The following is a 27,420-nucleotide window of genomic DNA, read 5'->3' on the forward strand; positions in this document are numbered from 1 at the left end:
ACGCGTAATAAATTCTTTAGCCGTGTCCGTGTTATTCGGGCCAACCATCAAAAGAAACATGTCCATGCTTTAAATGTTTCTTGTTTGAAATATCCTTTGCAATATCCCTTTAATCCAATTACAGTAGATCCACCCTTTTATAATTATGCTATGAGTATGATGTATTTGGTTTTTTTTTAATACTACTACTTATCTTGCCAAAAAAAAAAAAAAAAAATGTTTCTTGTCTGAAAAGTCTTAAGATGAATAAATGTGAATAAATGTGACAAAGATGTGACAACTTTAAATATTCTGTGATCCATGTTATTTCATTTTTACTCGTCTGATTAATACTACCAAACTAAATCAATCACATCTATTTACAATTATAACCCTTTTGGTCGTTATCAAGTGAATAATTAAATCGTTGTTTGAAAATAAAAGAAAAATTGTCCATTAGAGAAGGAAACAATGCAATCATGCCAACTAGCAGGATCTCTCTATCTCACCACCTAAACACAGGCCGTACAATGACGAGCACGTGTTCAGATATGTTATGCCACGGTGGGATCAGAGAGCAACAGTGACCTTTCTATCTATCCTTCTCTGGTGAAGTTATCACTTCTCCAATAATCATTATCCAAGCATCAGTGAGGTCGGCAAAAAATAAATCCTCCGTGGCAGTATTCCCCACCCACGAGCCTATCCAAAATCATCCACCACGTGTAAAAAATCCGAAATTCCCATCCACGTCACCCCCCAACCACCTACCACCACCACACCGCCAATTTCCGAAGCTCCACGCTTTTCCGTCCAAAACGCTGCGTTCCCTCTCCGCCACGCCACAACGAGGAAATTCGAATCCCCCTCATTTAAAGCGACTGGCCCCTCGGCATAATAGATACGCCATTATCAACTCAGGAGAATAACCGTTCATCGGTTGGTGTTGAGATCGTGTTTGGACCGGAATCGGGGGTTAGGGGTTTTTTATGGTTTGATTTTTTTTGGTCTTATCAGAATGCCACAACCTCAAGCCCCCGTAACGTCTCGGAGCTCCGCTTATCTTAGTGCTCTCACCTCAGAGATCGAGAAGAAGCTCCAACGGGTTGGTCCTCGTAGCTCTTGTTTTGAAATTCCGCTTATGATTTTCCGTTGGTTGCTGAGAAAATGTATGAAAGTAGAAAGGAAGTGGGAGTTTTGAACTAGGTTTTTTGTTTCTTTCGGAGCTGTCTTACCGTAATTGGATCATAATAAACGAATGCAGATGATTATACTTCTGCTTTAGATGATGAATTTGGCAATTTGCTTATAGTTGTTCTTCGTAGGGAAGCTTCTTTATTATGGACATACTTTCTATGAATGAATTAGTTTAGGTTAGTTTTCGGTATGCTTTTGCGGCAAGAAAATCGCATTAATGAAAGCGCAAATATTAACTATGTCTATTTGAAGAGTTAGTTCATCGGTGCTTAATCTGTGGCAGGCGCGAACTTCTCCTTCGCAGAGACCCAAGTTGTTGCAAGAGTTATTTGCTGACATTGCCTTAGAGGTTGATGACCGAGCGAAAGGTAAGTCAGCGTTGTCATATTATCTCTTTTTTGATGCAATGCTTTCTTAGACTAAGGAAAAAAAAAATTGAAAACCTAATCTGGCGACTCGAGTACAATTGCAAATCATGCTAATTGACCGTTGATATAAGATTAGAGATTGATTTCATTACAGTCTATGGCATGGCTTATGGAATATTGATCCATTACAACTAGCTTGAATCTTGTAATTTATTTCTAATTTATAGTGAATTGCGCCAACTGTAGGTGTTTTAAACAACTATTATGTGTGGTTCTCATTTTTATCAGCTGAAATTGAAAACAGATATAATTCTCACCAGAGAAGAAGATGTGATTTCTCCTGCAGAGGATGGTACTCATGGTCCGTTATGCTTTTTTGACGTTCTTGCGGATTATTATGTTCGGCTGCCTGAGATTGCAAAGCCCATCCTTGAATTAATTGTCCAGCTATGGAGCCAGTCTTTTGCATCCCATATTTTTACACTTTTGTTCCACAAATGGGTACGTTGGCAAATAGATAGATCGTGTCATATTCTTGTAAATATTAGTAACCTTGTCTGATACTTCCAAGTCCTACAGTTGACTGGGTAGCATTTTCAAAATTTGCACACAAATTAATTCTTACAATTCCCCTCTAGTCCAGTTTCTAGGGTAATTTCAAGGGATTATTTTTTGGGAAAAAAGGGAAGGAAAGAAAGGGAATACTGAAGGTTAGCTTTTGGCCAAAGTAGCAGATTAGAAAATGAACAAATAATTTTTTTTGGTATGAAGGGAGCTTTTATAGCTTCAGTTTTCATTTTATTGCAAAGGAGAAGGAGATCAATTATTAAGCTACAGAAAGAACATCTGCAGCTTACCCACTACACAAGAATCCAAGATGCTGACTCTTCTGGTGATGGATAACCACTTACAGGTTTATGATTTTAAACTTATTCTTGAAAAAGAAGATTAGAAGGGCCCAGTTTCTATGGACTTTTGTTCTGCAAAATTGATGAGCGATTGTTTCTTTTCATTGTTTATTTTATTTTAAAATCCGTAATATGTGCTTACGTTACTTATCTAAGTTATCTTATGTGACACCCTATATGATAAGGATAATGGTAGGTGGTGTATGAGATCCCACATTGCTTGGGAAGAAGAAGTTCTTGCTTTTTATAAGGTTACAATGGGGCTCCAATTGTATCATTGATTAATCCTTTTGGAGTATAGGCCATGTGGTTGGGCCTTCCATTGGGGCATTACAAATGGTATTAGAGTCTATCACAACCAGAAATGTGGGATTTGAGCCGTGCTACCTACGACAGACTGGCCCGGCGAGGACGTTGAGAATTTAAGGGGAGGCAGATTGTGATACCTTATATAATAAGGATAAGGGTAGGTGGTGTATGAGTTTATGAGATCTCACATTGCTTAGGAATGAGAAGTTCTTGCTCTTTATAAGGTTCTAATGAGGCTCCAATTGTATAATTGACTAGTCATTTTGGAATATATGCCATGTGGTTTGGGCTTTTCATTGAGGCGTCACATCTTACTGTTGTCTAGAGCTTGGATTTAGTTAATAAATTATGGTTTTTTTTTTTTTTTTGGGTGTGTTTTTCTTTTTTTCCTTTTTTTTTTTTTGGGGGGGGGGGGGGGTTCAAAGGTTTCAGTACTCTTATGAAACGCATTTTAAATGAATTTATCCGGTTACCTTTGAGTTCTTTTAGTGTCCTGGGGGTTGATGTATGTGCCCATGTAATTCAGCATGTATCGCCCCGTTGGAGCTTCTTTTGTGGTGTTATGTATGTATGGGCTCCAAAAAATCTGATTATTTCATTTATGGCTTGTGATGAATACTTATGTTCTCTTTACACTGTTGTTCCCATGATGTTAAGCTGTACATATTTGTCTTTCTTATGTAGTTGTTTGAAGTTCAACTCGACAATTCTGAAGTCCTCCTCCGCTACTCATCGGCTCTTGTTCAAGGTGCCACAAATATTTTCTGGTATGAACAATGGAAAATAATTTTTCTTTATAAGTAAGAGATAAATATTATTGATATGAATGAAATAGACATAGTCCATGTACACAGGAAGTATACAAAAGAACACCTAAATACATTCTAAGAGCGATAAATTAAAAAAAAGAAATTATGAACATTGTCCCTATTTAATACAATAGCAGAAAACCAAAGCATTAAAATGTGAAGAAAAAAATTCTTAAGCTCTGCCATTGTGTGTTTCTTTTCTTCAAAGTAGCGTGCATTCATTTCCGTCTAAATACACCACACGATGCACAAAGGAATCATCTTCCACACTGCTGCCACTTGATGACAGCCTTGCATCCCTCCAACAACCCAACAAATCCATCACCCTCAAAGGCAAAACCCAAGCAACATCAACCTTTTGAAAGATCTCATCCTACAACACCCTTGTTACCTCACAATGTAGTAAGAGATGATCCACAGATTCTCCATTCTTTTTACACATAACATCAATCTATCACTACACATCCTCTCTTCCTCAGATTGTCGGTGGTCAAGATCTTTCCAAGAGCGGTGTTCCATACAAAAAAGACTACTTTAGAAGGCACACGTGACTTCCAAATATTCTTCCAGGGGAATGGAGTATGATCTTGTGTTGTCAAAATGTTATAATACGTCTTAACTGTACATTTCTTGTGATTATTAGACCTCCACTTCAATCTATCACGATGTACCATAGGAGTCCCCGTGGAATATAGTAGGCTGAAAAAGTATGAAACAATACATAATTTCCAATCATGAAAATCCATATTAAAAAGAATATTTCACTGATGAGAACCATGAGAAAATAACCACATATCCGCCATCGAAGCCTCCCTATTAACTGCAATACAATAGAGAGCCGGAAAAACCCTTTCAAATGCGTGATCTCCACACCACACGTCCCGCCAAAAACTTATTTGAATTCCCTCTCCGGCTACAAAGCGAATTTTTTTTTCAAAGTATATGGCCACCCCTTCCTTATAAACTTCCACAAACCCATACCATACCCCCCCTCTCACTTTGTTGGAGCACCAACCACTCAAAGCAGTACCATATCTAGCGTTGATAATTTTCTTCCACAATGATCTCCCCTTCGAGTGATATCTCCATAGCTATTTCTCCAATAAAGCTTTATTAAAAGTTCTCAAGTTACACACTCGAAACTCCCCATACACAACTGGGGCACATACTGTCTTCCATCTAACCAAATGAAATTTCTTCTCCTTCCCCATGCCCCCCATAAGAACGCCTTAAAGAGTTTCTCAATCCTATTCACCACCCCTGCAAGTATAGGAAACAAAGATAAAAAATATGTGGGGAGGTTAGTGAGAGTACTCTTGATAAGAGTGAAGCGGCCCCCTTTCAATAAATACACTTGTTTCCAACCAGCCAACCTTTTTCTCTATCTTCCCCACCACTCCATCTCATATAGCTCTAGCCTTGAAAGTTGCTTCCAACGGAAGGCTAAGATATTTCATTGGTAAAGTGGACACCTCACAATCCAAGATGCTTGATAAACTGAGGATATTTGAGATCGCACCCACCGAAACCATCTCGAACTCGCCAAGATTCACTTTAAGCCCCGACACTGCTTCAAAGCAAAGTAACAGTGCTCGTAGAGTTTGGATCTGGCTATTATCCTCTTCACAAAAGACTAAAGTATTATCTGCAAAAAGAATGTGTGAGATGATAATAGGGCCACCAGAGCCATTGCCCACCTAAAAACCAAATAAAAAACCTCCACCAATAGTAGCCTGCACCATCTAACTTAAAGCCTCCATAACTATAACTAATAAAAGAGGAGATAGATGATCTCCCTAATGCAAATTTCAGGAACTATAAAAAAAAACCAGCAGGTGTACCGTTAACTAGAATTGAGAACCGGGTGGTTGAAATACAATGACGCGTCCAGAAAATCCACCTATCCCCAAAGCCACACCTCTCAAGCAGGTATAAGAGGATTTCTTAGTTCACATGATCTTGGGCCTTCTTCATATCAAGCTTGCAAAGAATACCTGAACCTCTCTTCCGTAGTTTATGGTCCAAGCACTCTTTTGCAATGAGCATCGAATTAAGAATTTCTCTCTCACAAATAAATGCGTTCTGGGGCTTGGAAATAATATGTTCCAACACAAGGTTTAGCCGGTTGGCAAAAACCTTTGAAATAATCTTGTATACGCCACTAACCAGGCTTATTGGGCGAAAGTCCTCAATAGTCGAAGCCCCATGTTTCTTGGGAATGAGAGCAATGAAAGTCGCATTAAGGGATTTTTTAAACTTTTGAAAAGAGTGGAATTCATTAAAGACCTGCATAACATCACCTTTCACAATGTCCCAACAAGTTTGAAAGAAACCCATTGAAAAATCATCCGGACCCGACGCTTTATCCTTAGCCATACCAGAGATGACCTTGTAGATCTCTTCAACAAAAGGTCTCTTCAAAACACTCACACTCTGAGAGTCAATTGCCTCAAAGGACAAGGCATCAAGCTTCAGTCTCCAAGAAGCCGATTCTGTGAGAAGAATCTCATAATAATGTACAATATGGTTTTCTAGCTTGGGAGGAGAAGATAGCACCTGAGAACTTGAATGTAGCAACTCAATAGCGTTGTTGCGCCGATGTGAATTAGCCACTTTGTGAAAGAACTTCGTACACTTATCACATTCTTTCAACCTAAGGGCCCTGGATTTTTGACGCCATAAAGTCTCCTCCGACGACAAAACCCTCTCCAAATTTGTCATAACCGTGCCCTTCCTGAATAACACCTCCTCTAGATATCTCCCAATAATTCCTTGCCCTCTAACTCCTGCAATTCCTCCAATAGTGTAGACTTTTGATTGTCAATGTGGCAAAAAACTTCCAAGTTCCACTTCTTTGAGTCTTGTTTCAGTGCCTTCAGCTTACTTGCAATAATAAAACTTGGAGTGCCAATAAATTGATACGATGACCACCAAGCACGCACCATCTCTACAAACCCATCCGCTGTTAGTCACATGTTTTCAAACTTAAAGTACCGGCGACCCTTGTGAATGCCCCCACAATCTAGTAGACTAGGAAAATGATCTAAGCTAACTCGAGCTAACCGTTTCTGACTTACTTCCAGATAGTGGGTTTCCCACGAATGAGAGACAAGGAATCTATCGAATTTCGACCAAACCCTACCGTTTGACCAAGTGTACTCGCCCCTTACCAGGGGGAGATTCGTAAGGTCCAGATAAAAAATGAACTCGGAGAACTCTTCCATGGCCATAGTATTCCGATAATGCTCTGATCGCTCGCTAGGAAAGCGAGTAATGTTAAAATCACCCCCTATACACCACAGCACATTCCATAAGGAGTATAGGCCCGCCAACTCCTCCCACAACCCTCTCCTATCCCTATCCACATTAGGACTATAGGAGCCTACAAATGCCCATTCCCATCCGTCAATAACGTTTTTGAATAAAGTTGCAACCGAGAAATCTCCAATACACTCCTCAATCGCCTCAACCACTCTTTTATCCCATATTAGTAACACTTCGCCTGAGGCTCCCAAAGAGGCCAAATAAGACCAACCCACATACGAGCTCCAAAAACTCCGCACCATTCTTCTATCAATGAATCGCAACTTTGTTTCTTGAAAACACACCACATTACCCTTCCAGATCTGCAATAATGATTTGATACGAAGGCATTTATTGCGATCATTGAGCTCCCGCACATTCCAAGATAAAATATTAGGCTTTATATGAACATAGATTGCCCCTCCCTTTCAATCTATCTCTTCCGCCACTCCCTTCCTTCACATCATAATTGATGGAACATGTTAGCCTTTTAAGTTCCTTATCTCGCTTTGTGGTTAACTTCGAACAGCTATCTTCAATTGCCATGAGAAGGGCTGCAAATTTTTCTTCGTAACCTCCAAAAGAAACCCCAATAACAGCTTGTAACTCCTCCATCTTCTTGAAAACCCAATTTGACGAACAACTCCCATATTTAGAACTGGGAGGGAGTGTACACAGAGGAGTTAGAACGACCCTCTCCCCACCAGCACAATCATTATCAAACAGAGCCAATTCCGAGCCACACACTAAATTTGGTTCACCTTTAGGTGCCACCAAAGTTTCAGAAAGTCTCAGTTTTTCGAAAGGGTTGCAATTCCCAAACTTATTCTTGTCAAAACCCCCCATCTCTAGGCTTGGAGTGCCTAATGGAGACCCCATAAACGAAAGGCCACGCTACGACGAGTCTGACTGCACAAGAGAAATAGCGGGGCCTTCGACCACCTTGCACGACTGAGTCTGTGCAAGCTCCAGCAACAACCCACACAACGGCGACGGGAAATCAACACTTGAAGGCCCATCCTTTACTGGCTCCTCTACCAACTCGCCATCCTCAATATCCTCCCATCAAAGTGACTGTACCGGCTCACCGTGGTGGTCAACGGCGATCAACGAATCTTTCTGTGCCGGTGTGGAGTCCAGCAAGTCGCTTATTGATGCTACAGGAGGATGACTCAAAGCCTAAACCAAAATATCGGCGGGCTCCTAGTTCGTTGCCCTCCCGACCTTCTTTGGGCCTAAAGCCTGGCCCAACCCAGCCTACACCACGTTACCCTTCCCTGCTCTAGAGCCCATCTCCCAGTCCAAGCCCAAGTTCGAATACCTCTGGTCCAAAACTGGAGGCCTTCCCCTCCCTTCATTAGAGCCCGAATCATGGCCCAGACCCGTCTGCATTACTTCCTTCCCCTTAACGCACCATTTAAGGCAGAGAATTTCTTCCAATAAAAACCTTACTTTTTCCTCCATATCAACTAACACCTGCATCATTTTTTCCTCATTTGGCCCCAACATCTCGCTGTCATCTCCCCTGCTCCTCTGGACAACCTCTGAGATGGACACGCCTGGCAACGCTGCATTTGCGGCTCGAGGCAGTGCCCTCTACGCTTGGAGCACCTCACTATACGACCATGGGCCGTCTATTGTCGACAATGGAGCACCTCCGTCGCCTCCATCCACCTTCGACTTGCCTGCCTGGGTAGGCCACAGAAGATCACGAGCCACTCTATTGCTCACACTCGAAACAGGGGAAGGAGAAGTGAGCTCCTTCAAGGTGTCTCTGGTTCCTCCACTCCTTCCCCTTCCTCCCTTCCAGCACCACTATCAGGCCTCTCCTCTTTTCGTGTCCAAACTCCGAAAGAGAGAAGAACTTGCCATTGTGATTGCAGCCCCTCTGCACCACTAGCACGTGGTTTCCTTTTCTACAAGTTCTAAGGAACTCACAAGAATCCAATGATGCTACACATTCCCTCACCATAGAACCTAACCACCCCAAAGCTTCATGATCTAAGGAAATGTATTTAACCACACAGTGACTACTCTATGCTATTCTCCACCACCTTTCGTTTTCCTTTCTGAACGCAAATAACTTCTGATCAATAAAAACCTCTCTGCGCAGCCCCATCGAGGCCAACCAACACCGCAACCCAAATTGAAATAACACGCTAATCTCCACAGGGAATTATTGCCATTAACAAACCACCACCAACGGAGCAAAAGTGTACGGAGAGAATATTTTAGGAGAGAGAAAAAAAAATGCTACATAACAATGGAAAATATAAGTCGATTATAAGTAGTTGATTGGTTATTATCAAGCTGGTTACAAATAACTTTTGGATTTGCACTCTGGTTTTTTTAACCTGTTAGTGCATTTTGTAGATCATGCTGGTGTTTTCAACCTGTTAGTGCATTTTGTAAATCATGCTTTGCCCGATTTGGATACATAGTTCAGATGAGATGAGATGAGATATTTTAAATAGTAGTGAGATTTTCTTAGTGAAGATGGAGATGAGATAGTTTTGACTTTTTGGGATTTGAAAAAGGTGGGGGTCTCATGGTATTTATAGAGTACCCTAAATCCTTGAGATTTTGCACTGTTCATGTACTGTCCATGCACTGTTGTACTGTTCATTTACTGTTTTACACTGTTCACTGTCTGTTTTACACTGTTTATTTAAGTGGATATTTTCAAAACTTAGAGATGAAATACAATGTTTGGATAGGCAAAACTCTGGGACCGTACAACCCAAATGAGATACAGATGAGATGCTTTGGTCATCCAAACCGGGCCTTAAGGAAACACATTTGAAATTTAGTTTTGCTATTTGACTTCTGAGGTTATGGAACAAAGAATATTTTGGTGTTCTCAATTGTTAAATTACTAGTTATCCAAACAGATTATGATATGGAAAGGGTGAGTTCAATCATTTAATCTGTAATATAACACCCCTCATGTATGGGTTAGACTTCATGTAATATGTGGATCCAACACGGTTCAATTTTTTTTATGAGTAATATAAAATTTATTGAAACTAGTAAATAGGCATAGTCCAAGTACACGGGAAATATACAAACAACAAAAACCTAATTACAAGTTAGGAACTAGAAAGTGATACAAGAAAATCATGTAAGCTGGCTCCATTAAAAACACTGGCAGAAGGCCAAAGAAATAAAGTATGGAAGAAGAAACTTTTAAGCTCATCCGGAGAACATTCCCTATCTTCAATGCTTCGAACATTACCTTTATGATACATGAAGGAATCATTCTCCATACATCCGCAGTATGGGAATTGCCTCAAATCCTTTGCCAACAAGCGAACAAATCTACCACCCTCTTAGGCATCACCCATGCAATTCCAGTCTTGTTAAAAATCTCCACCCATAACATCCTTGCCATCTTACGGTGAAGTAAAAGATGATCCACCTCATGGTGCAAACTTGAGACCATTGCTCTAATATCATTTAACCAATTGTCCCAAATGTTAATTTGATAGAAAGAGTTGAATTTAATTATTTAATTCATATCATAACAAAAATTATTTCAAATTATTTGTGTTTGTTTGCTCTCCTCTGTTTCTTCATTATGCAGGTATTACTTGTTCTATGACATCAACATCAATGTTTTGTCCATTAAAAATGTTTTGTTCTATGCACGTTAATAAAATCTTGCCAGTGACCCATAGTGTAGAGTGGAGTGTATTTACTTTCGTTATATGCTTGGGAAGACAGTGGGCTTAGCTTCACATCCAACTTCAGGCATTTTTATCAGTTGTGTTTCTGTATATCAAGAAGTCATGCTTTGTAGCGAAAACTTATATTTTGTACTGCAGTTCTGTTATCCTTGTTCATCTCTGACCTGTAACCCATGGTCTTGAACCCTCTCTCTGCTCTGAAAATATCCTTCAGAGCAAAAAAGGATAACAGTAAATTTACTTTAATACAAGTACCTCTATAGTCATTAACTTGTAGCACACTATCGTAAATGGTGTATAAGGTCATTCTCCAGTTAATTTGATTGTAGTCGAGATTTAGGATGGTTATAAATGGATGGATAAATCTTCTTGCAACCCCCCATGCAGAGGCCCCTGTGCACGCTGCAGCAATGGCATTCTGCTATGTGGGTGGTATTAAAAAAGTTGAAAAAAGCCTGCTGTCTCTTGCTTTTTTCCCCATCCTGATTCACACAAGACTTTTTGCGATTTCCCCAACCTAGTGACTCTGCTTCAAGAAACTGCCCAACTTTTTTTTTCCCTTTCCTCGTCCTCATGACCTGCTACAGCAATCTAAGAGTCATTTCTAAAGAGATGATCAAAATTAGTCGTATCTGCAGTGAATTTCAGATTCGTTCCAAACCAAATTGATAGGTCCCAGTCAGAGATTACAAACAAGAATATGTATTTTACTGAACCACCTCCCTCGGATGGAAGTCAAAAGATAGAAAAGAGATCATTCTCCACTTGGGGTGTGGAGGAACCCACGGTACAATTAGTTTGCAATTACTAGACAATTGACCAGTTTTCTAGACACCCAAATTACTTATACTACAACCCCACATAACTGCCGCACAACTGCTATACACCTATTTAATTGCCACGTATATACAGTCACACAGATGCTAATAGTTAATATAATAACTGCTATTCTACAAAATAACTGCTGTACACAATCTTAGACATGCAAATAACTGTCCCCCCATTACACAATAACTTCTATTCTCCACGTCCACACATATCCGGAAGCTTTGGGGTCTATCACAAATCTAAAGACAAACAGTTGTTTTCAGATTCTCAGTTTCGTCCCACAGAGCTGAAATTAGTCATATGTAATAGTAAGAAGCCACATGGTGAGACCTAGCAGTCTGCACTCATTTTCCTTTTGTTCTGATTTTCTCTTCTCCCTCGCCAAATCTTTAGACTTCAAGTTAAGCACAGATGGGTGTTACCCCAGATTCTCATAAATTCATCAAGGAAGTAGTGTCACCATTGAAGCCTGACAAAGTAAAACTACTTGCATGATAATAGAGAGAATGTATTCAAGCAAAAGAAAAAGATAATTTTAGACTGACAGTTTGGTGTGAAAGATGCTGTGGAAGTGAGCGAAAATGGTCAATCTTTGTCTGAAAAATGGAGAGGGGTGGCTGAATTGGTCTGAAAATGACGGCTTACTTCTTTTCTCTTAAATTTTTCTTTTTTAATTCAAACTTATTGCTGACGGCAGGGTGTGCCCGAGCTTGTACGCCCGGGGCCTGCATGTAGCAGAACTGTGAATGGATTTGGAGACTTTGTACATGGGCCCTAAAAGTTTATTATTAGTATTCTTATTATTATTGGTGTTATCAATGCTATTATGCTCGTCGCCATTGTTGATTCTTTTATTCTTCTCTTTTGGAGGTGACCATGTGACAATGTTCATCATAGTTGACAGTACTCTTTGCATATTTTTGACACTCCCCCTTTCAGATCAACAATAAGATTTAAACAACTTGTTGCAATAACCATTTTATGATTATTTACAGGATTGACATCCAAACCAATACTTGGCGCTTTCAATCCCTCTTTCGTGTAAGAGTCCTTCCAAGGATGAAATGTTACATTCTAACATCTATTGGATGAACAATGTGATGATTTTTTTTTTTCCTTTTTTCATCCTTGAATTCAGTATCTTCTTGAGGAAGTTGCACTGGAGCCCAAACGATTGAATAAAATTCCCGTGCAGGTCAGTCATCGATGCTGTCCTTTCTGATCTTACATGCTGATACTTAATCAAAAGATCGTCATGCTGATAATTTTTCATTTTCTGTCGGTGAGCTTTAATCAGACAAGATAAAATACAGATTGTGGAACCATTATCCTATCACTATCTGTAGCATGTGTTTCCTTAATGTTTGTCCATCCATCTTATCTCAGGCCCAGAGAGATCTGTGTCTTTTACTGTCAAGGTTCATAATTTTCTACAATTCAGGTAGGCTTTACCATGCAGGAAATTTATCTTTAACAAATCAGTGCATACTTCTTTATAACATTGCTTGATCTGTGCAGTTGACGAGCCTCTTTTTGTTTTTGGGTAAGTTACAGTTGACAAGCTTGAAAGCTTCTTAAAGCAATTTCCTGTTTTTCCAAATGCCCTCTTGGTTGGTGGTGCTGCAGACATCTTTGTTATTGAACTTACAGATCAGGTTAATCTGATAGATCATCTTTACTGCATATATCTCTCAAAAAATTTTAGAAAATAACTGTATATTAGAAAAAGAACTTCATGCTCATATCATCATTTTAATCTAGTGTTAGATTATTCTTTTTGTCAGCTTCAAAAGTTGAAGGTGGAACCAGTACTGCTCCATTACCTTTCACACATTGGGGTTCTCCAGGGTATTTTTTCAACCATCTACGAGATCCAAGATATTTTGCATTTGACATATTTTGGCAATTTTTATGATCAATTAATCTTTGCAGGCTTGGAACTAAGAATGACCACAAGTACAAGGTTCAAGACTTGTTTATATAGCTTCACATCGCCCGGTGGTCCAATGTATACTACAAGATCTGTTCGTCATGCTGCCTGGAATGCACTAGATTTGCTTTTTCCGGTGAGTTATATTTTTCCTAAATTAACTAGCCCAATGGTTCAGAAACTTCAAAATTGCAAAGCTATTAGTGAAAAAACTTGTATTTGCATAAAGCTCATGATGAGTTCCTTATAATTGTAAGTAAATCTTTTTTATCCACAATAATATACTGCTTAAAGATGATTTGACTTAATTAAAGAGCGTTAGCGGGTGGGAGGGGGGAGGAGGATTATAAATTACCAAGCAGAATCTATCTGTGTGGGTTGTCACTTCACATTTAGTAAGACTAATATATAGGAAAAAGGAATTTAGTCGCAAACTTGAAGATGTCAGTCAGCACATTTTATCGACCTTCCCCTATCATGCTTATATATTTTGTCTAAGGATTGTTCTGAAATAACATTTTAACATTGTGGTACAGGTTGGGCGCTACCCTCGGCATCTTATAAGCCTATTTTTTTCGACTGCTATATCCATGGTATTGGCCCTCTTCTTGTTGGAACTTTGTGATCTCTTGCATAAAGGCGATACTGTATTCTCTGTTAAGGATGATCTTTTCTAGTTGGGAGAAGGTGAAAAGGCCGAAAGAATAATACTTGGGACAGCCAGAGGCAGAGTCTCGTGTAAAGTCAAAAACTTAAGAATCACTTGAAAGTTTACAAATGTGTAGCACTTAGCATATCAAATTAGTTTGTGTATCATATGTGCCCGCTTTTGTTTTCCTCATTAACCTCTCACATTTTAATACCTCTCACATTTTAATTCATTGAGGGGTATTCAACTATTCAATCATACGGATGTTTCTTTTTGTATCTTCGTACCCGGATCCTATTGAAAGTTCGTAGTGTGTTTTTGGAACATCAGGGCTCATTCTTTTGCTTTGCTGTTTTGGAACATCACAAAGCATTTCTCTTTATTTATTATTTGAGTAAAGCTATAGAGCAGTCTACTGTAGCGCATCAGCCGTAGCCCACCTGAGCTGGCTTCTTTTTTTTTTTTTTTTTTTTTTTTCCTCTGTATGCTAGTTTTTTTTTCCTCTACACACCGAGTAGCTTACTGTACCACATCACCGAGCAGGTCTGTAGCACATCAACCGTTCTACACGTAAGGTGTGTTGCGGCTACAATCAACAGTAGGCTGATGTAAAGATTTATTCTTATTATTTTCTCCTTTTTCTCTGTTAAATGTTTTCTGACCGTGCCTTGGTAATAATTGCTCGGTAATGTAATACCTTTGATTGAACAAGCGAGAAATGAAACAATAGTGGAAGCAGGAAGTAATAATAATGGAGCACCTAAACCAGATTGTAATTCGTATTGTGGACCAATCATTTCTATAAAATCAATGTTGTTTTTCCTCATGGTTTGGCCAGGCTGTGAAAGGTTTAAGCATATCTAGATGTTATAAGAAACTCCATGAACGTTAGGTTGTGTTTATATGTCCATTACATGAATCGAGCGTGATATACTGATGGCATCTCACACTCGGAGCTGGTTATGGTGGTGATGGCAATAGGAGAGATGTCGTTTTGGTTGAAAATTAGGGCTGTATACGAAACCGGCAAACTGATCGGGACCAACCCAGACCGGCCTCTGGAACTCAGAACTGGCAGAAATCGACAATGAACCAGTCGACCGGCGGTGGAATTTTAACAAAATTGACGTCAGCCGATTCAGTCTCGATTTGAATCAGGAAAAAACTGATGAACCAGCCAACATCAACAACCCCTTCTGTTTTATATATGTGACATTCTAAAACGATATCGTTTCACTTAAATAAGCGAAACGGCACTGTTTTTCTTCTTGTATTTAAAAAAAACAACTAAATGAGAACGGCGCCGTTTCATCCTGAAGCTTATTCAAAAGAATGTGTCCTCTTCTCTTCTCATTCGAGCTGTCAGCCCTCATTTCATCCTCGATCTCTAGCTTCAACCTTGCGCAGCTCTCCTCTCCAGCGGCTACGGTAGCGGCCTAGCCTTCATGACGTACACGTCCCCCCAACAAATGACGCATTCCACTCCCACATACCCACTAGTCTTTTTAGTTTTCACTCCAAAACAATTTTTTTTAGGTCTAATGTAGTTAATAGTTTCACTCTAGAAAGTGGCATTATGATTTGTAGTTTGTGATATCCTATTTTGTCTAGTGTTATTTTATTTTTTTTCTTGATTCTGTTGTGGGATTGAATGGCTATTTCAGGATTGTTGGATATTTTTAAATTTGGTGGTGGGATTGCAAGAACTAATTTCCAACAAACTGCCAAACCAACTGTTAGTCGATTGGCGACCAAAACGGACGGTTTTACCTCTTACACGGCCGATTTTCGGCTGGTTTTCTTCTCTGAAATACCAATTTCAATCGGTTTCAATTTTTGTAAGAACCAAACCGGGGGGGTTGGTTTTTCACCCCTAATGAAATCATCATATCATGAAAATCTCTCTAGTTCGAAACATAAGCGATATTGCCATTTCTTCCTCACAGCAATATTGCCGTTACCCAACATGAAACGACACTCGAATAAGTTGAATTAAATACAAAGTGAGATGTTTTCACCTTGGTCCAACATGACAAAACAAACCAACAGGAACCTCATTTACCGAAAGAAAAACAAGGCACTCTTAAATCAGAAATCAGAATTGAACAGGATTTTCCATTCAAAAAAAAAAAAAAAAAAGAAGAATTGAACAAATTTGTCCAATAACTGAACTCAGTCAAACCGAAGAACCATTTACCATTTTTCAAATGTGGAACGCTGTCTAGTGACAGAACACAAGCAAGCAAACGTGGCACAAACTTTGCGAACTCATGGTGCAAATATAGCTGGCAATCCTAAAATTTCCGAGGTACCATATGATTCTAAACACAACTCTGCAGTAATTACATGGTCTCAAACATATTCTGCAGTAACTAGAAGGTACAGACGAAGCCGTGAGTATCAAGCATCAACAGCGAAGCAATAGACCTTGCTCACACGTGAGGCTGGAGCCATCAATTAATCCCTAAAGCAATTTCAAAAGCTGCAAGTCCCTGGGTTCACAGATGTCATTCCCTCTCATAAAACCAGCCATCAATTGGCCAACAGGAACAAGAAACTAGATTTGTACAATGCTCTAATATGCACAAATTGATCAGAGGCGATTGATTCCCTTCACCATCATGCCGCAAATTATTACTCTTTTTCAGATAAAGTAGAAACAGAAATGACTCTGAATCCCAAGTCAATTTGAACAGAGCTTATTACTTCAAAACTGTTTAATTCCCAGAGTTTGGCAAAGTTATCTTCAACGAAGAAGGCATATACAAAAACTCCTTGCACAGACAAAGAAGCCTTAATGATTCTGAACATCAGTGCTGTTCACTCATGCAATTCTTAAAAGTTCACCCAGGTTCCCTACATATGTCGAACCTGCTGCTTATGTATTGACACCCATGTCTCCCGCCAACACGGCATCAAGTTGAACAGAAGCAACTGGATTCCACATGATCCACTATGATAAATTAAAGATCCATACTAATAAACACGGGAACTAACACTTCACTGAGCCAAAATATAAAGGACACATAACTCTACCACACAAAAACCTCCACATCTAAATCAACTTCATCATATGAACATAGATAAAACTATAACAGTTATAAGAGAGCAGGGAAAATATAGAGATCTACCTCAATTTGAAGTCGGTTTTATGATGCAGTCACAGTTGCAGCTGTGGGTGATTTCAGCAAGGCTCAATTCTCCCACATTGCAGCCACAGTTTTCTTTGCATATGAAGTAACCAGAGAGAAAATAGCTCTCGCTTCCAAACTCCGATTCGTTGAATGAAGAAAAGGAAGGGACTAAATATGCTAACAAACCAAAAGTATCAGTTCAGATTACATTCTGACAGTTGTCTGTCAACCCAAATAATTTATATTAAGTCAAGGGAACAACTGACATTAAACGCCCACACTCCTTAGAACAAAGATCTAACAGTTCTCTCTATGGTAGTTTTTCCTCTTCTCTCTAAGCAGGATTTTGGTAGACAAACAAATAGAAGAGGTTGCATCACCAAACAGGAAATTTCCACAGAAGACTGTTCTTGTTTTGATAAGTATTTCCACAGAAGTGTAAAAACCAATCAATAAAACATGACAAACGCCTTCAATTATTCTGCTTTGCTTCCTCATGATACTTCTCCAAATCAGCATCAAGATCTTCTTGAGATACCTTTTCACCACGGCCTCTTCCCCGTCCACGTCCACGTCCACGACCCCTTCCAAAACCACGGCCACCTCCATCACCACTTGGCCGTCCAAGTGCTGCACCAGCCCTACCTTGCCCACTGCTCATTAACCAAATTCAACACATTAATCAGGGCAGCAATGTCATATCATTTCCATCAGCAGCACAACACATACTTCTGATAAGTTTAATTTTTTATTTTAGTAGCGCAACACATATACTAGCATCAGACATTCAACATTGTTTCAGGGTGGATTAACCATTATAAATAAAGTTAAAAAAGGGGGTGAGGGGAGATAACAACTTGTGAAGGCCACAGAAAATATTAATAACTAGTCGACTGTGGGAATAACTACAGTAGAATAGTTAAGAGGTGAGGAAGTAAATGGGTAAAGAACTAGTCAATAGTTACAGTAAAATAATCATTTTTCTTCATTGGAAAAGTAATACTAAAATGGTAGAAGAGTTAGCATTGGAATGTCAGACAAGTAATGAGAAATCAATAACCACTATCAAGATGAAAAGCCTTTATTTTCCTCCATTGGATTAATAATCACGAATGGAAAGAGAACTTTTGTCTTCAAACCCTTTCTTAATCTTAATGTCAAAAAATCGAGTGGGTTTATTGTGGTAATAAAGACAATACAATAGGTCTTTTTTGCATGTGACGGGTTAGGATATGTCAATAATATAAAATAAAGAAATGATGAGGTAGCTAAATAGAATACACAGAAGATGCTTAAAAATTAAGTGTAATAGATTGCTTTACAGTTTATGAACAACAGTTTAACATAATCACCTCTAAACTTCTTACATTTCCCATCAAGTTGGTACATAAGCAAAATGCACACTGTCACTACAAATACATTGTGCACACCAAAAACAGAATCAAAATCATGCATACATAAAAAATTAAGTGATACGACTGAAAAGTTAACTGTCATAATCATTCCTCAGCACTGTCAGCCGGATAGTCCTATTTTCAATCCAATTAACTGTGAGAACAATGCATCCTTTATGCAGAAAGAAAATTTAAGCTACAACAAACCACCATGGCTGGAACTCTAACTGAGAGTGCCTAATAGTTGTTTTTTCCTTCTAAGTAGGATGGAACGAAGGATAAGAAAGCATAATTGAAGTACTAGGGGAAATGCTAAAGACGTATAAAAAACAATAAATATCACAAACAAGCAGCTAGGCCACAATTATAGCAAACATGATAATCATGATACCAGATATACCATCCAAAGCATAACAAACAAGAGCACAAAATATGAGAACAAAAGTAGACAAATGTGTTTCAGATCGTGCATACCCTCTTGGGATCGCATTTGGAATTCCAAAAGTGCCATTAGTTGCTGGAGGTGCACCAGGTGTTGCAATGTTTGTTCCCACGATCTCTAACTTCATTGGTTTCCCGTCAAGCTGCACATTGTTGTATCTCTTGACAGCAGCAACAGCATCTGCTCGTCTGGAGAAGACTACTTCGGCTGTTCCCTAAGAAAAAGAGTTTTTCTAAACTACAGCAGGACGGAAAGAATTCATCAGAATGACATACTTATGCCAGACTTGACCAGATACCTTTGATCTCCCACTCCGGTCATAATGGATTGAATAACGTTTGAGGTCACCAACTTCGGCAAACAGTTCCTGCACATAATTGATTAAGATTAAAAACAGAATGTAATTCTGATAACCTCATATTTATACAGGGAAAAAATATAGCATTTATTATAAGAATGCATCTCCAGATTCTACAAAAACAGACATACAAGTACCACAAAGAATTAATATTCAGATGAGATCAAAATAATTTCATAGGTAGCCAAACAATACACAGAAAGTTGAAACATGAACTCAGAAAAAAAAAGATTAAAACAATCACAAAAAATTGCTCTTATATCAGGAAACATGAGTTTTTTAGGACGTCATACAAATAAAATTTGCATCCAGTCCACATCCTTGCAAGCAAAATTATGTTAGTAAAGGTATTGATCTCTAACATGTATAATGTGCAACAGAATGGGGCTTAAACAATCTAAACAAAAAAAATGAAGTTTCCAGCCAATCCTTCTAAAATATAACTGCATGGTCTAATGTAGTGTATTAAAGGAATGGTTGAAGCTTTGAAGATAGGGAACGTTCTCTGGATGAGCTTAGAAGTTTCTTTTTCCATACTTTATTTCTTTGGGCTTTCTGCCAGTGTTTTTAATCCAGCCAATCCTTCTAAATTACATGAACTTTTTGTATCACTTTCTAGCTCCTAAGTTATAACTAGGTGTTCTCGTATGTATACTTCCTGGGTACTTAGGCTATGCCTATTTACCTGTTTCAATAAAATTTCATATTACTTATAAAAAATTTATAAAAGCATGGGATACCCATCCCCATCCTCTCCCTATGTTTCCAAAAAAATAGACGGCATTACAAGTAAGCTTTCCAAAGAAACCAAACTTAGACTAAAACCTATGATTGTAGGCAATAATCACCATCCAATGAGAAAAATGTTAAACATTAGAACAGCGCCATCATCAAACTACAGTTAAGAATATACTATCAACTAGGTCTTTTTAAGGAAAAAAAAAAAAAAGTAAGATTATACTATCAACTATTAAGCACAGGATAAACAAAAGTCTCATGGAGCGAATCTCAAGTAACAAAGATACAAGTTGTTGGACCAAAAATTTCTTTGAAAAATAATAACAGATGGAGCAGATCGGATTTTATACAAGCCTTGCGACACTTTTGAAATTGGAAAAATGAAGCCCTATACTACAGGGAGGAAAAAAGCGTAATTTACCGATTTTCTAGACTAAACAAATCGAGGAGGCAAGGCTAAGAAAGATTCAAAATTAAAGCACATGCACGATAAATTTACCACCAAAAATAAATTAGAAAAAGTACCTTAATGTCTTCATTCGAAACACCGTAATCAAGATTGGATATGTATAGCTTGGTTCCGGTCTCAATAGCAGAGGCCCGCCCCAAATTCTCTTCCATATACAAATCGTGCTGCCATGTCGTCTCCGGCGCCTATTTTCACAACAACCAGACGGAACAACATTGAGAACGAGTCGAAACAAATAGGATAATTAAAAAATGATTATATTTTACGAAAAAGTGAAGGACTTACGAGAAAGCACTAACGAACGAAAGGGAGAGACGAAATTATAGAAAATAGAGATACAGAGAACAGATCGGAAACCTAAATCACCTTAGGGGGTGCATAAGGAGCCGTACGGTTCGCGGCGCGGTTGGGGAAGCGGCGAGCGGGTCCGGGTCCGGTACCGGAGGCTCGGTTACGGCTCCTGGCTCCGGATCCGGACTGCTTGTTGGTCTTGATGATGTCGTCGAGGGCCATGTCCAAAGCGGCCGACATTTTTGTAGAGAGAGATGCAGAAACCCTAACGAGCTAGAGAGAGAAGAGAGAAGGGGCCGATAGATTGGGGAGGAGGAGCTATGAGTCAAAGGACACAGAATCGAGACGACTCAAGAGGTTTGGTTTTACTACGATTAGGTTAACATTTTAAAGAAAGTAAATATTTGAGCAAACTCGAACAAGGTGGTGTCGTGGTGTAGTTGGTTATCACGTCAGTCTAACACACTGAAGGTCTCCGGTTCGAGCCCGGGCGACGCCATTCTATCCTTTTAATTTATTTTTTTTATTCACAACCGATGTGCCAACAAACAAGAGAAGAACTTTTATTGACCAGGCTCTGTTTAGATTGAGAAGTAATCTTAATTTATCTTATTTTATTTTATTATTATAATTTTTTTAAATTTTTACACAAATATAATAAACAATTTAATTCGAATCTGAGTGACGCCATTTTATCTTTTTAATTTCTATTTTTATTCACAACCAATGTGCCAACAAACAAGAGAAGTGCTACAGCCTTTTATTGACTAAGTCCCATTTAGATTGATAAATGATTTCAATTCATCTCATCTCATTATTATAATTTTTTTAAATTTTCACACAAAATATAATAAACAATTCAACTTTTAAATCTAAAAATAATAATAATATTAAAAAATAATATTTTATTTAACTTATCTCATCTCGTCTTTCAATTTAAACTGCTACTAACTTTTACTACTTCAATTTAATGACTTGGAATTGTAGTGTACATTTATTTATTTTTTCATTTTGGATTCATCGATACATTAAAGTAAATGGGGAATATAATAAGGGTAGGATCGATATATCCGAAGAAAAATTATCTTGCACTCGACACCATGCATTCAAAGGAAATCAAAAAGGACACAAATCGAAGGTTTGGGACTAATGTCCTATACATGAGACAAATCTTGAAAATTAAAGCCAAAAATTTCAACGATGTCGCATGAAAAACCACAACAGAATGTGAGATTGACATGAGCATCGATCTATTGGCGACAATCCACAGTAAAATTGCTTTTTCTAAACATTTTCTAAACAAAAAAAGGCTCATCATTTTCATATTAATCTCAATAAGACTTCGTTTGGTTCCTTAACTCCTCTCTACTCATCTCAACTCATCATTACAACTTTTTCAAATTTTAATACAAAATATAATAAACAATTCAACTTTTTCAAATCTCAAAATAATAATAATATTAAAAAATAATATTCTAATAATATTTTATCATCTCAACTCAACTTACTTCAACATCCAAACACAATCTTAAAGTGAGTTTTCATGTTTAGAGTGGCTTTAATTTCAGGGCACACTCTTGATTCCTCCCCTGCCCAATTGCTCCAAAACCACGATGTTCTGATCAGACAAACTTGGCTAGAATTTAGGGAAGAGATAACAAAAATTTGACAAACTCCACTCTTTCAAAAGTTTTTGTACGTAATGTTTATGTGCGAGTAATGATAGGGTCCAATGCAAACGTGTGTCCTGGCACAATACAAGATGAACAAAGATCTCTACATCTGGCTATGTCACATCCTCACAACAACATGACATATGCCGGATCCCTTGCCCTCAAACCAGACAATTGTTACGGCCTTATCCCTGAAATACACTTGCCATTTTCAACTCCCACAAAGCCTTATAACTGCAAAATTTTCTAAACATGCAGATCAGCTCGAATATATAGAAATAAAAATAACATGATGTTCCATGTCTTTTTTTTTTTTATTCCTCAGAAACGGGATATTAATAATGAATGAACAAGGACATCGATCCGTCTCTATGTAAGTCTCTTTCGTATCATTTTCATCAACCTCTCTAACTCTCCCACAAACCCAAAGACCGAACCATGCAGGCCGAACAAGCCACAACAAGAGCTGCAAACACTGTCGGAAGGAAAAAATCCAACTTGGACCTCCTAACCAAGTGAGCCGGAAAGCACATCACCTCCATCGGATTATCCAAAGGAATCCTCACGAACCCGTCCTCATGACACGATTTTGAGAACGAGGAAGACGGAGATATGGCCGACACAAAAGCGATCTCCGGCGCGAACGATGCCACGGCCACGGTTAACGTCAAGAGGACCGTCCACGTTGCCGCGCATAGCAGCAGCGGCCACCGCGACGTGACTTGGTGAAAGAGAGTGTGAAAGAAAACGAGAAGCATGATGATGGGGTTTTCGAATTAGGTGGCTTTATCTTGTGGAAACAGTATTGGGAGGAGAACGTGAAATGAACCAGTTTTTATGAATCTGGTTTTTGCAGTTTTTGTGGGACACAACAGAGAGATTTGAGAAGCATGGAAGCACGTTTATATAAGTAACTTCTAATGGAGAGAACTGAGATAGAATACGAGAATGCCCTTGTTATTTAAAATATATTAATGGAGAAATACTAGCACAATGATTTGGAACCAAGGACTTTAATAATTATAGAAACTCACGTTCTTCCATCTGGCTGGATTGACACGATACGAGGGACCAAAGATCAGAGAAAAATAAATGATGAGGATTTATAGTTTTAGGTGAAGGGTGATGCTTTGGTGGCTAATATGACGAGGTCTGTGGTCGACCTGATGATTGATCCACCAGGCTGCATGATATATACGTGACGAGTTCGGTAGAGGGGGGAAGTTTATTGTGAAGTCTTATTAATAGCATGGCTTTATTGTTTTTTTTTTCCTTTTTTCTTTTCTCAGCAATTTAATTAACATGGATAATGCAATTACAAGTAACGGTTTTTTCCCCTTTGTGAGAACACGAGTAAGACTATTACTACAAGCAGAGCTCTACACTAGGAAAATTTTCAGCCATTTGTAAGTAAAGAACAAACTGCACCACTTGTTGTTACAATGATTTATTAAAAGGCAGCCAGTTTAATATTGAAGAATTTTATGCATCAGTTACTATTCACTTTCTCACCTTATACTTATATGATGTGGGGTAATAAATAGTGACTGATAAGAAGAATTTTTCTATATGATAACTGAGTTTTGCGACAACGAATATGCCTATATATACATACAAATAAATAAACATTCTGTGAATTCCAAGTTCTTGAATTGATGGTCATCTTTATATTTGAAAAGAGCGTTACTCATTTCGGGAGAGAGAGAGAGAAGCTGAAGATTCACCGGAGCAGATTGTATTACTTCAAGAACCTCCTCCAAAAATAAGAAAAAAGTCATAAAATCGTGACTGCTGCCAATCCAATTTCATTGAAAACCAAACTTGAAAATTGTGTAATTCCATATATCGAGTACCTCACCAGAAGTTGTGTTACTCGTCCAATGATTCATGTACACCTACCACCGGGAAAAGACTGGTTGAAAGAGATGAATTGAGATGGTTTTAGATGAGTTGAATAAAATATTATAATATTATTATTGTTTTGAAATTTGAAAAGTTTAATTGTTTATTATATTTTATGTGAAAATTTAAGAAAATTATGATGATGAGATGAAATAAATTAATATGAATTGATGTGAGTTTCAAATCTAAACGAGACCTCATGAAACGAAGTGAAGTGTTCGTCCATATGATATCAAGAAGGAGCCTTTATAGACATTGTGAGGTCCATGATTCAATTTGGTAGATCTGGAATTCGATTCAAGAATGTCAAGGGAAGAAACTCGAGAGAGAGCCAAAGAGTGCACTCTTGCACGAAGATATTAAACTTCACCCAAAAAATAAAGAGAGATGCTAGGTACAGTCCCTGTAAGGAGGCCCGTGCACTCCATTGTTTGTCTTTTAGTCCATATCAGCATATGTCAATGACCAAACTGCTCAAAATAGTAAATGCCATACGATTTACCCAGAAACCGAATATGGAAAGGAGCCATTCAATTTCATTTTGCTGCTCACCCAACCCACGTGACCTCCTGTGCGTTGTACCGTTCGAAATCCGCATCGTCCTCAGTTCTTCCACCACCACCACCAGTAACGTAGACCCAACCTAGCCCAAATATGAATGTTCTCAACTGGCCAATGCTTAACATAGACCCAACTCAGCCCAAATCTAAATGTTCTCAAACGGCCAATGCTTAACATAGACTCCTGTATAGCATTCTACTCAGATATCTAGTTAATGAAATCTAAAAGAATTTAAGATAAAGTTTTAGAAAAAAAAAACCATTTTAAGAGAGAGGCAAGAGATAACCAAACTCAGGTATCTTTGTGTGGTATTTGAACCAAATTCCAGAGTGGATTTTGCTAAGTTTTCTTTGAGTATGAACTATGGAATTGACATCTCACTCACAGAAGCTAGTGGAAAATGCTCAAAGAGAAAAAAAATGCTCGAGTTAGTTCTTTGATTACCTTCATTTCCAAACATTAAAATTGAAAAATGCTTGTTTACAGGAAGAAGAATTCCGGAAGATATGTTGATCCAGAGCCAAAAAAGAATTACTGAAAAAACTGTAGTTGGTCGTTTTGCTCCAACAACATCAAAGAAATATTTCCGCAAAGTAAAACAATCAAAAATTCCTTTAAAAGTGAGAAGATAATTTCCACAACTAGTAATACAAATAGGATGGTTCCTTCAAAATCAGTGCTACTTAACAAATGCAAGCTTGAGAAGAGGATTTATACAAAATCTTCCAAAATCACTAATATTTCAAGATCATTTAAAGATTCACAATTTACATAGCACAACCACTTTTTAAAAACTGCAAATTGTGTTATATAACTCAAGGTTGGCAGATTTGATAGGGGCGAACAAAAGCTGAAAATCCAAAGAGGATTAGGGACCTTGCTACTCATCTTTATAATTAAAAAAATTCAGCCACATCATGAGAAATATCCATTACATTCTGTAAACCATTTGGGCTCGCAAGACATTCAGTAATTTTTACTATCTAACTGAAGACAACACACATATACACTTTGTAAACGACTATGGCCAGCACACATTTACACTCTGGCAGAGTTAGCGGCCACAAGGATCCGGACTCCATCTCATTGTAGTATGAGTTGTCTTCAAAATGCATCGGCTATCCAGAGGAAAACCACCATCGACCATCCAGAATGCATCGTCATCCTCAAGAGGAAAACTCAGTCTCGAGAGGAAAGGGGAGTTCAGTTGCTCAAGAGAAGGGGGGAAGGAAAGGATGAAAGGGGAAAGGGTTTCTGCGTGAGACGACGTCGTCTTTGCCTTAAATGAAAGGGTTCATTTCTGCCACGCTGGGGCTTGCTCTTGCAGACCTCTATTTGGGACAGTATCAAGAATTTCTCAAGAATAAAGGATAACCAAAGAATTAGTTCAGTAGGAAGAGAAGCAAAATCATAAAAAGTAAGGAAAAAGTATACGCAACAATCGAGAATTCAGACAACTATATCCATCAATCCTACTAGGCTTCCTTCAAAGAGAATGTATTTCATTACAGTTCTGCTAGGATACCAGATTTCGTTTCAGACCCACAAGATACAAATCATCCTAAATTGAAGTCCCAACAAGAAAAACATACCATAGTCCACAAAAATGCACATTTTAGGCCATATATCGGATTGAAAATAAAAAAACATACGTAAATTGCATCAAACTTTGTCACTAGAACTGAACACACACAGCCAGGAGCATCAAGCATATATTATGTCTATATTGCATAACACCGCAAACCCCCCTGATTTAAAGGAGGCTTGAATGAGTGCATTTGTCTTCACACCAATGGGGGAGCGTTGACTTCGATGTTCAATGAAGGAATCAAACTTCCAAGCATTGCAGATTCTTTTCTTCCATCCCCCTCCTATACCAGAAAGGAGGCTTAACCAAACCAACAAACCATTCATTAATAGTACAAAAAACATGCTTCATATCATATCATGTTCTTTGCTCCAAAGGCATGAGAGATGTAGAATCAATTAATAAAACAATATCGCATTGAACAATCTGAAATATGAACACCTAGGAACCCAAATTCGGTTGCATTCCATTAGTAGAATAAAACCTAATCCAACTACAATCAAAGACTTTCGCAAGCCAATTTAACGCCATTTTGGGATATTCGAATGATCATCAATTCATCATTCTTAGAAACCCCAACGCGAACATCGAAACATTGTTAGCCGAAAGATTACAAAATCCAAAATCAAACAAAAAGGTTTCACAACGACTAAAATCAAGAGAAGGGTATAGACAATAAATAACTCGTGCGACCTAACTACTTCGCGTGAAACAAACACATTACTGGGACAGCGTCCAACAAACAAGCAGATACGGATAAAGCTTATTAACACAGACGGGTTCAAACTCAAAAAACAGATGAAATAGCACCTGCTCAGTATCATTTTTCTCAAAAGATCTTTTACACATACATGAAGAAACAGAGAGTGAAGACCAATAGAACGTCAACGAATCTAACTTCTCT

The 27,420-nt window shown here is 38.3% G+C and overlaps 3 protein-coding genes and 1 non-coding gene across 5 annotated transcripts; 2 read left to right on the forward strand and 2 right to left on the reverse strand.

Annotated features, from left to right (window-relative positions):
- Positions 1 to 889: 889 nt before the first annotated feature.
- Positions 890 to 14,290, forward strand: LOC121239325. Of its 2 annotated transcripts, none has more exons than XM_041136546.1 (11): positions 890 to 1,084; positions 1,460 to 1,544; positions 1,849 to 2,045; positions 3,446 to 3,528; positions 12,383 to 12,428; positions 12,526 to 12,582; positions 12,774 to 12,828; positions 12,936 to 13,042; positions 13,172 to 13,235; positions 13,320 to 13,453; positions 13,854 to 14,290. In XM_041136546.1, the coding sequence occupies exons 1-11, from the start codon at positions 998 to 1,000 to the stop codon at positions 13,992 to 13,994; spliced, it is 1,056 nt and encodes a 351-aa protein (XP_040992480.1). In that variant the 5' UTR covers positions 890 to 997; the 3' UTR covers positions 13,995 to 14,290. The 2 variants fall into 2 exon arrangements, with proteins under 2 accessions (XP_040992480.1, XP_040992481.1); XM_041136547.1 differs by having other exon boundaries at positions 12,942 to 13,042.
- Positions 14,291 to 17,246: 2,956 nt separating this feature from the next.
- On the reverse strand, positions 17,247 to 21,157 carry LOC121239283 (THO complex subunit 4A-like). Its single transcript, XM_041136493.1, has 5 exons — positions 20,868 to 21,157; positions 20,558 to 20,686; positions 19,235 to 19,303; positions 18,969 to 19,150; positions 17,247 to 17,753 (listed from the first exon to the last, which is right to left on the reverse strand). The coding sequence occupies exons 1-5, from the start codon at positions 21,030 to 21,032 to the stop codon at positions 17,573 to 17,575; spliced, it is 726 nt and encodes a 241-aa protein (XP_040992427.1). The 5' UTR covers positions 21,033 to 21,157; the 3' UTR covers positions 17,247 to 17,572.
- A 60-nt stretch (positions 21,158 to 21,217) lies between these two features.
- On the forward strand, positions 21,218 to 21,291 carry TRNAV-AAC. Its single transcript has one exon. It is a non-coding gene; the product is annotated as a tRNA-Val (tRNA).
- Positions 21,292 to 22,721: 1,430 nt separating this feature from the next.
- On the reverse strand, positions 22,722 to 23,372 carry LOC121239734. Its single transcript, XM_041137040.1, has one exon. It carries the CDS (start codon positions 23,221 to 23,223, stop codon positions 22,873 to 22,875), a length of 351 nt encoding a protein of 116 aa, XP_040992974.1. The 5' UTR covers positions 23,224 to 23,372; the 3' UTR covers positions 22,722 to 22,872.
- Between the last annotated feature and the right edge of the window lie 4,048 nt (positions 23,373 to 27,420).

Source organism: Juglans microcarpa x Juglans regia, chromosome 7D (genome assembly GCF_004785595.1).
Source record: "Juglans microcarpa x Juglans regia isolate MS1-56 chromosome 7D, Jm3101_v1.0, whole genome shotgun sequence".
In the NCBI taxonomy this organism is placed as follows: domain Eukaryota; kingdom Viridiplantae; phylum Streptophyta; class Magnoliopsida; order Fagales; family Juglandaceae; genus Juglans; species Juglans microcarpa x Juglans regia.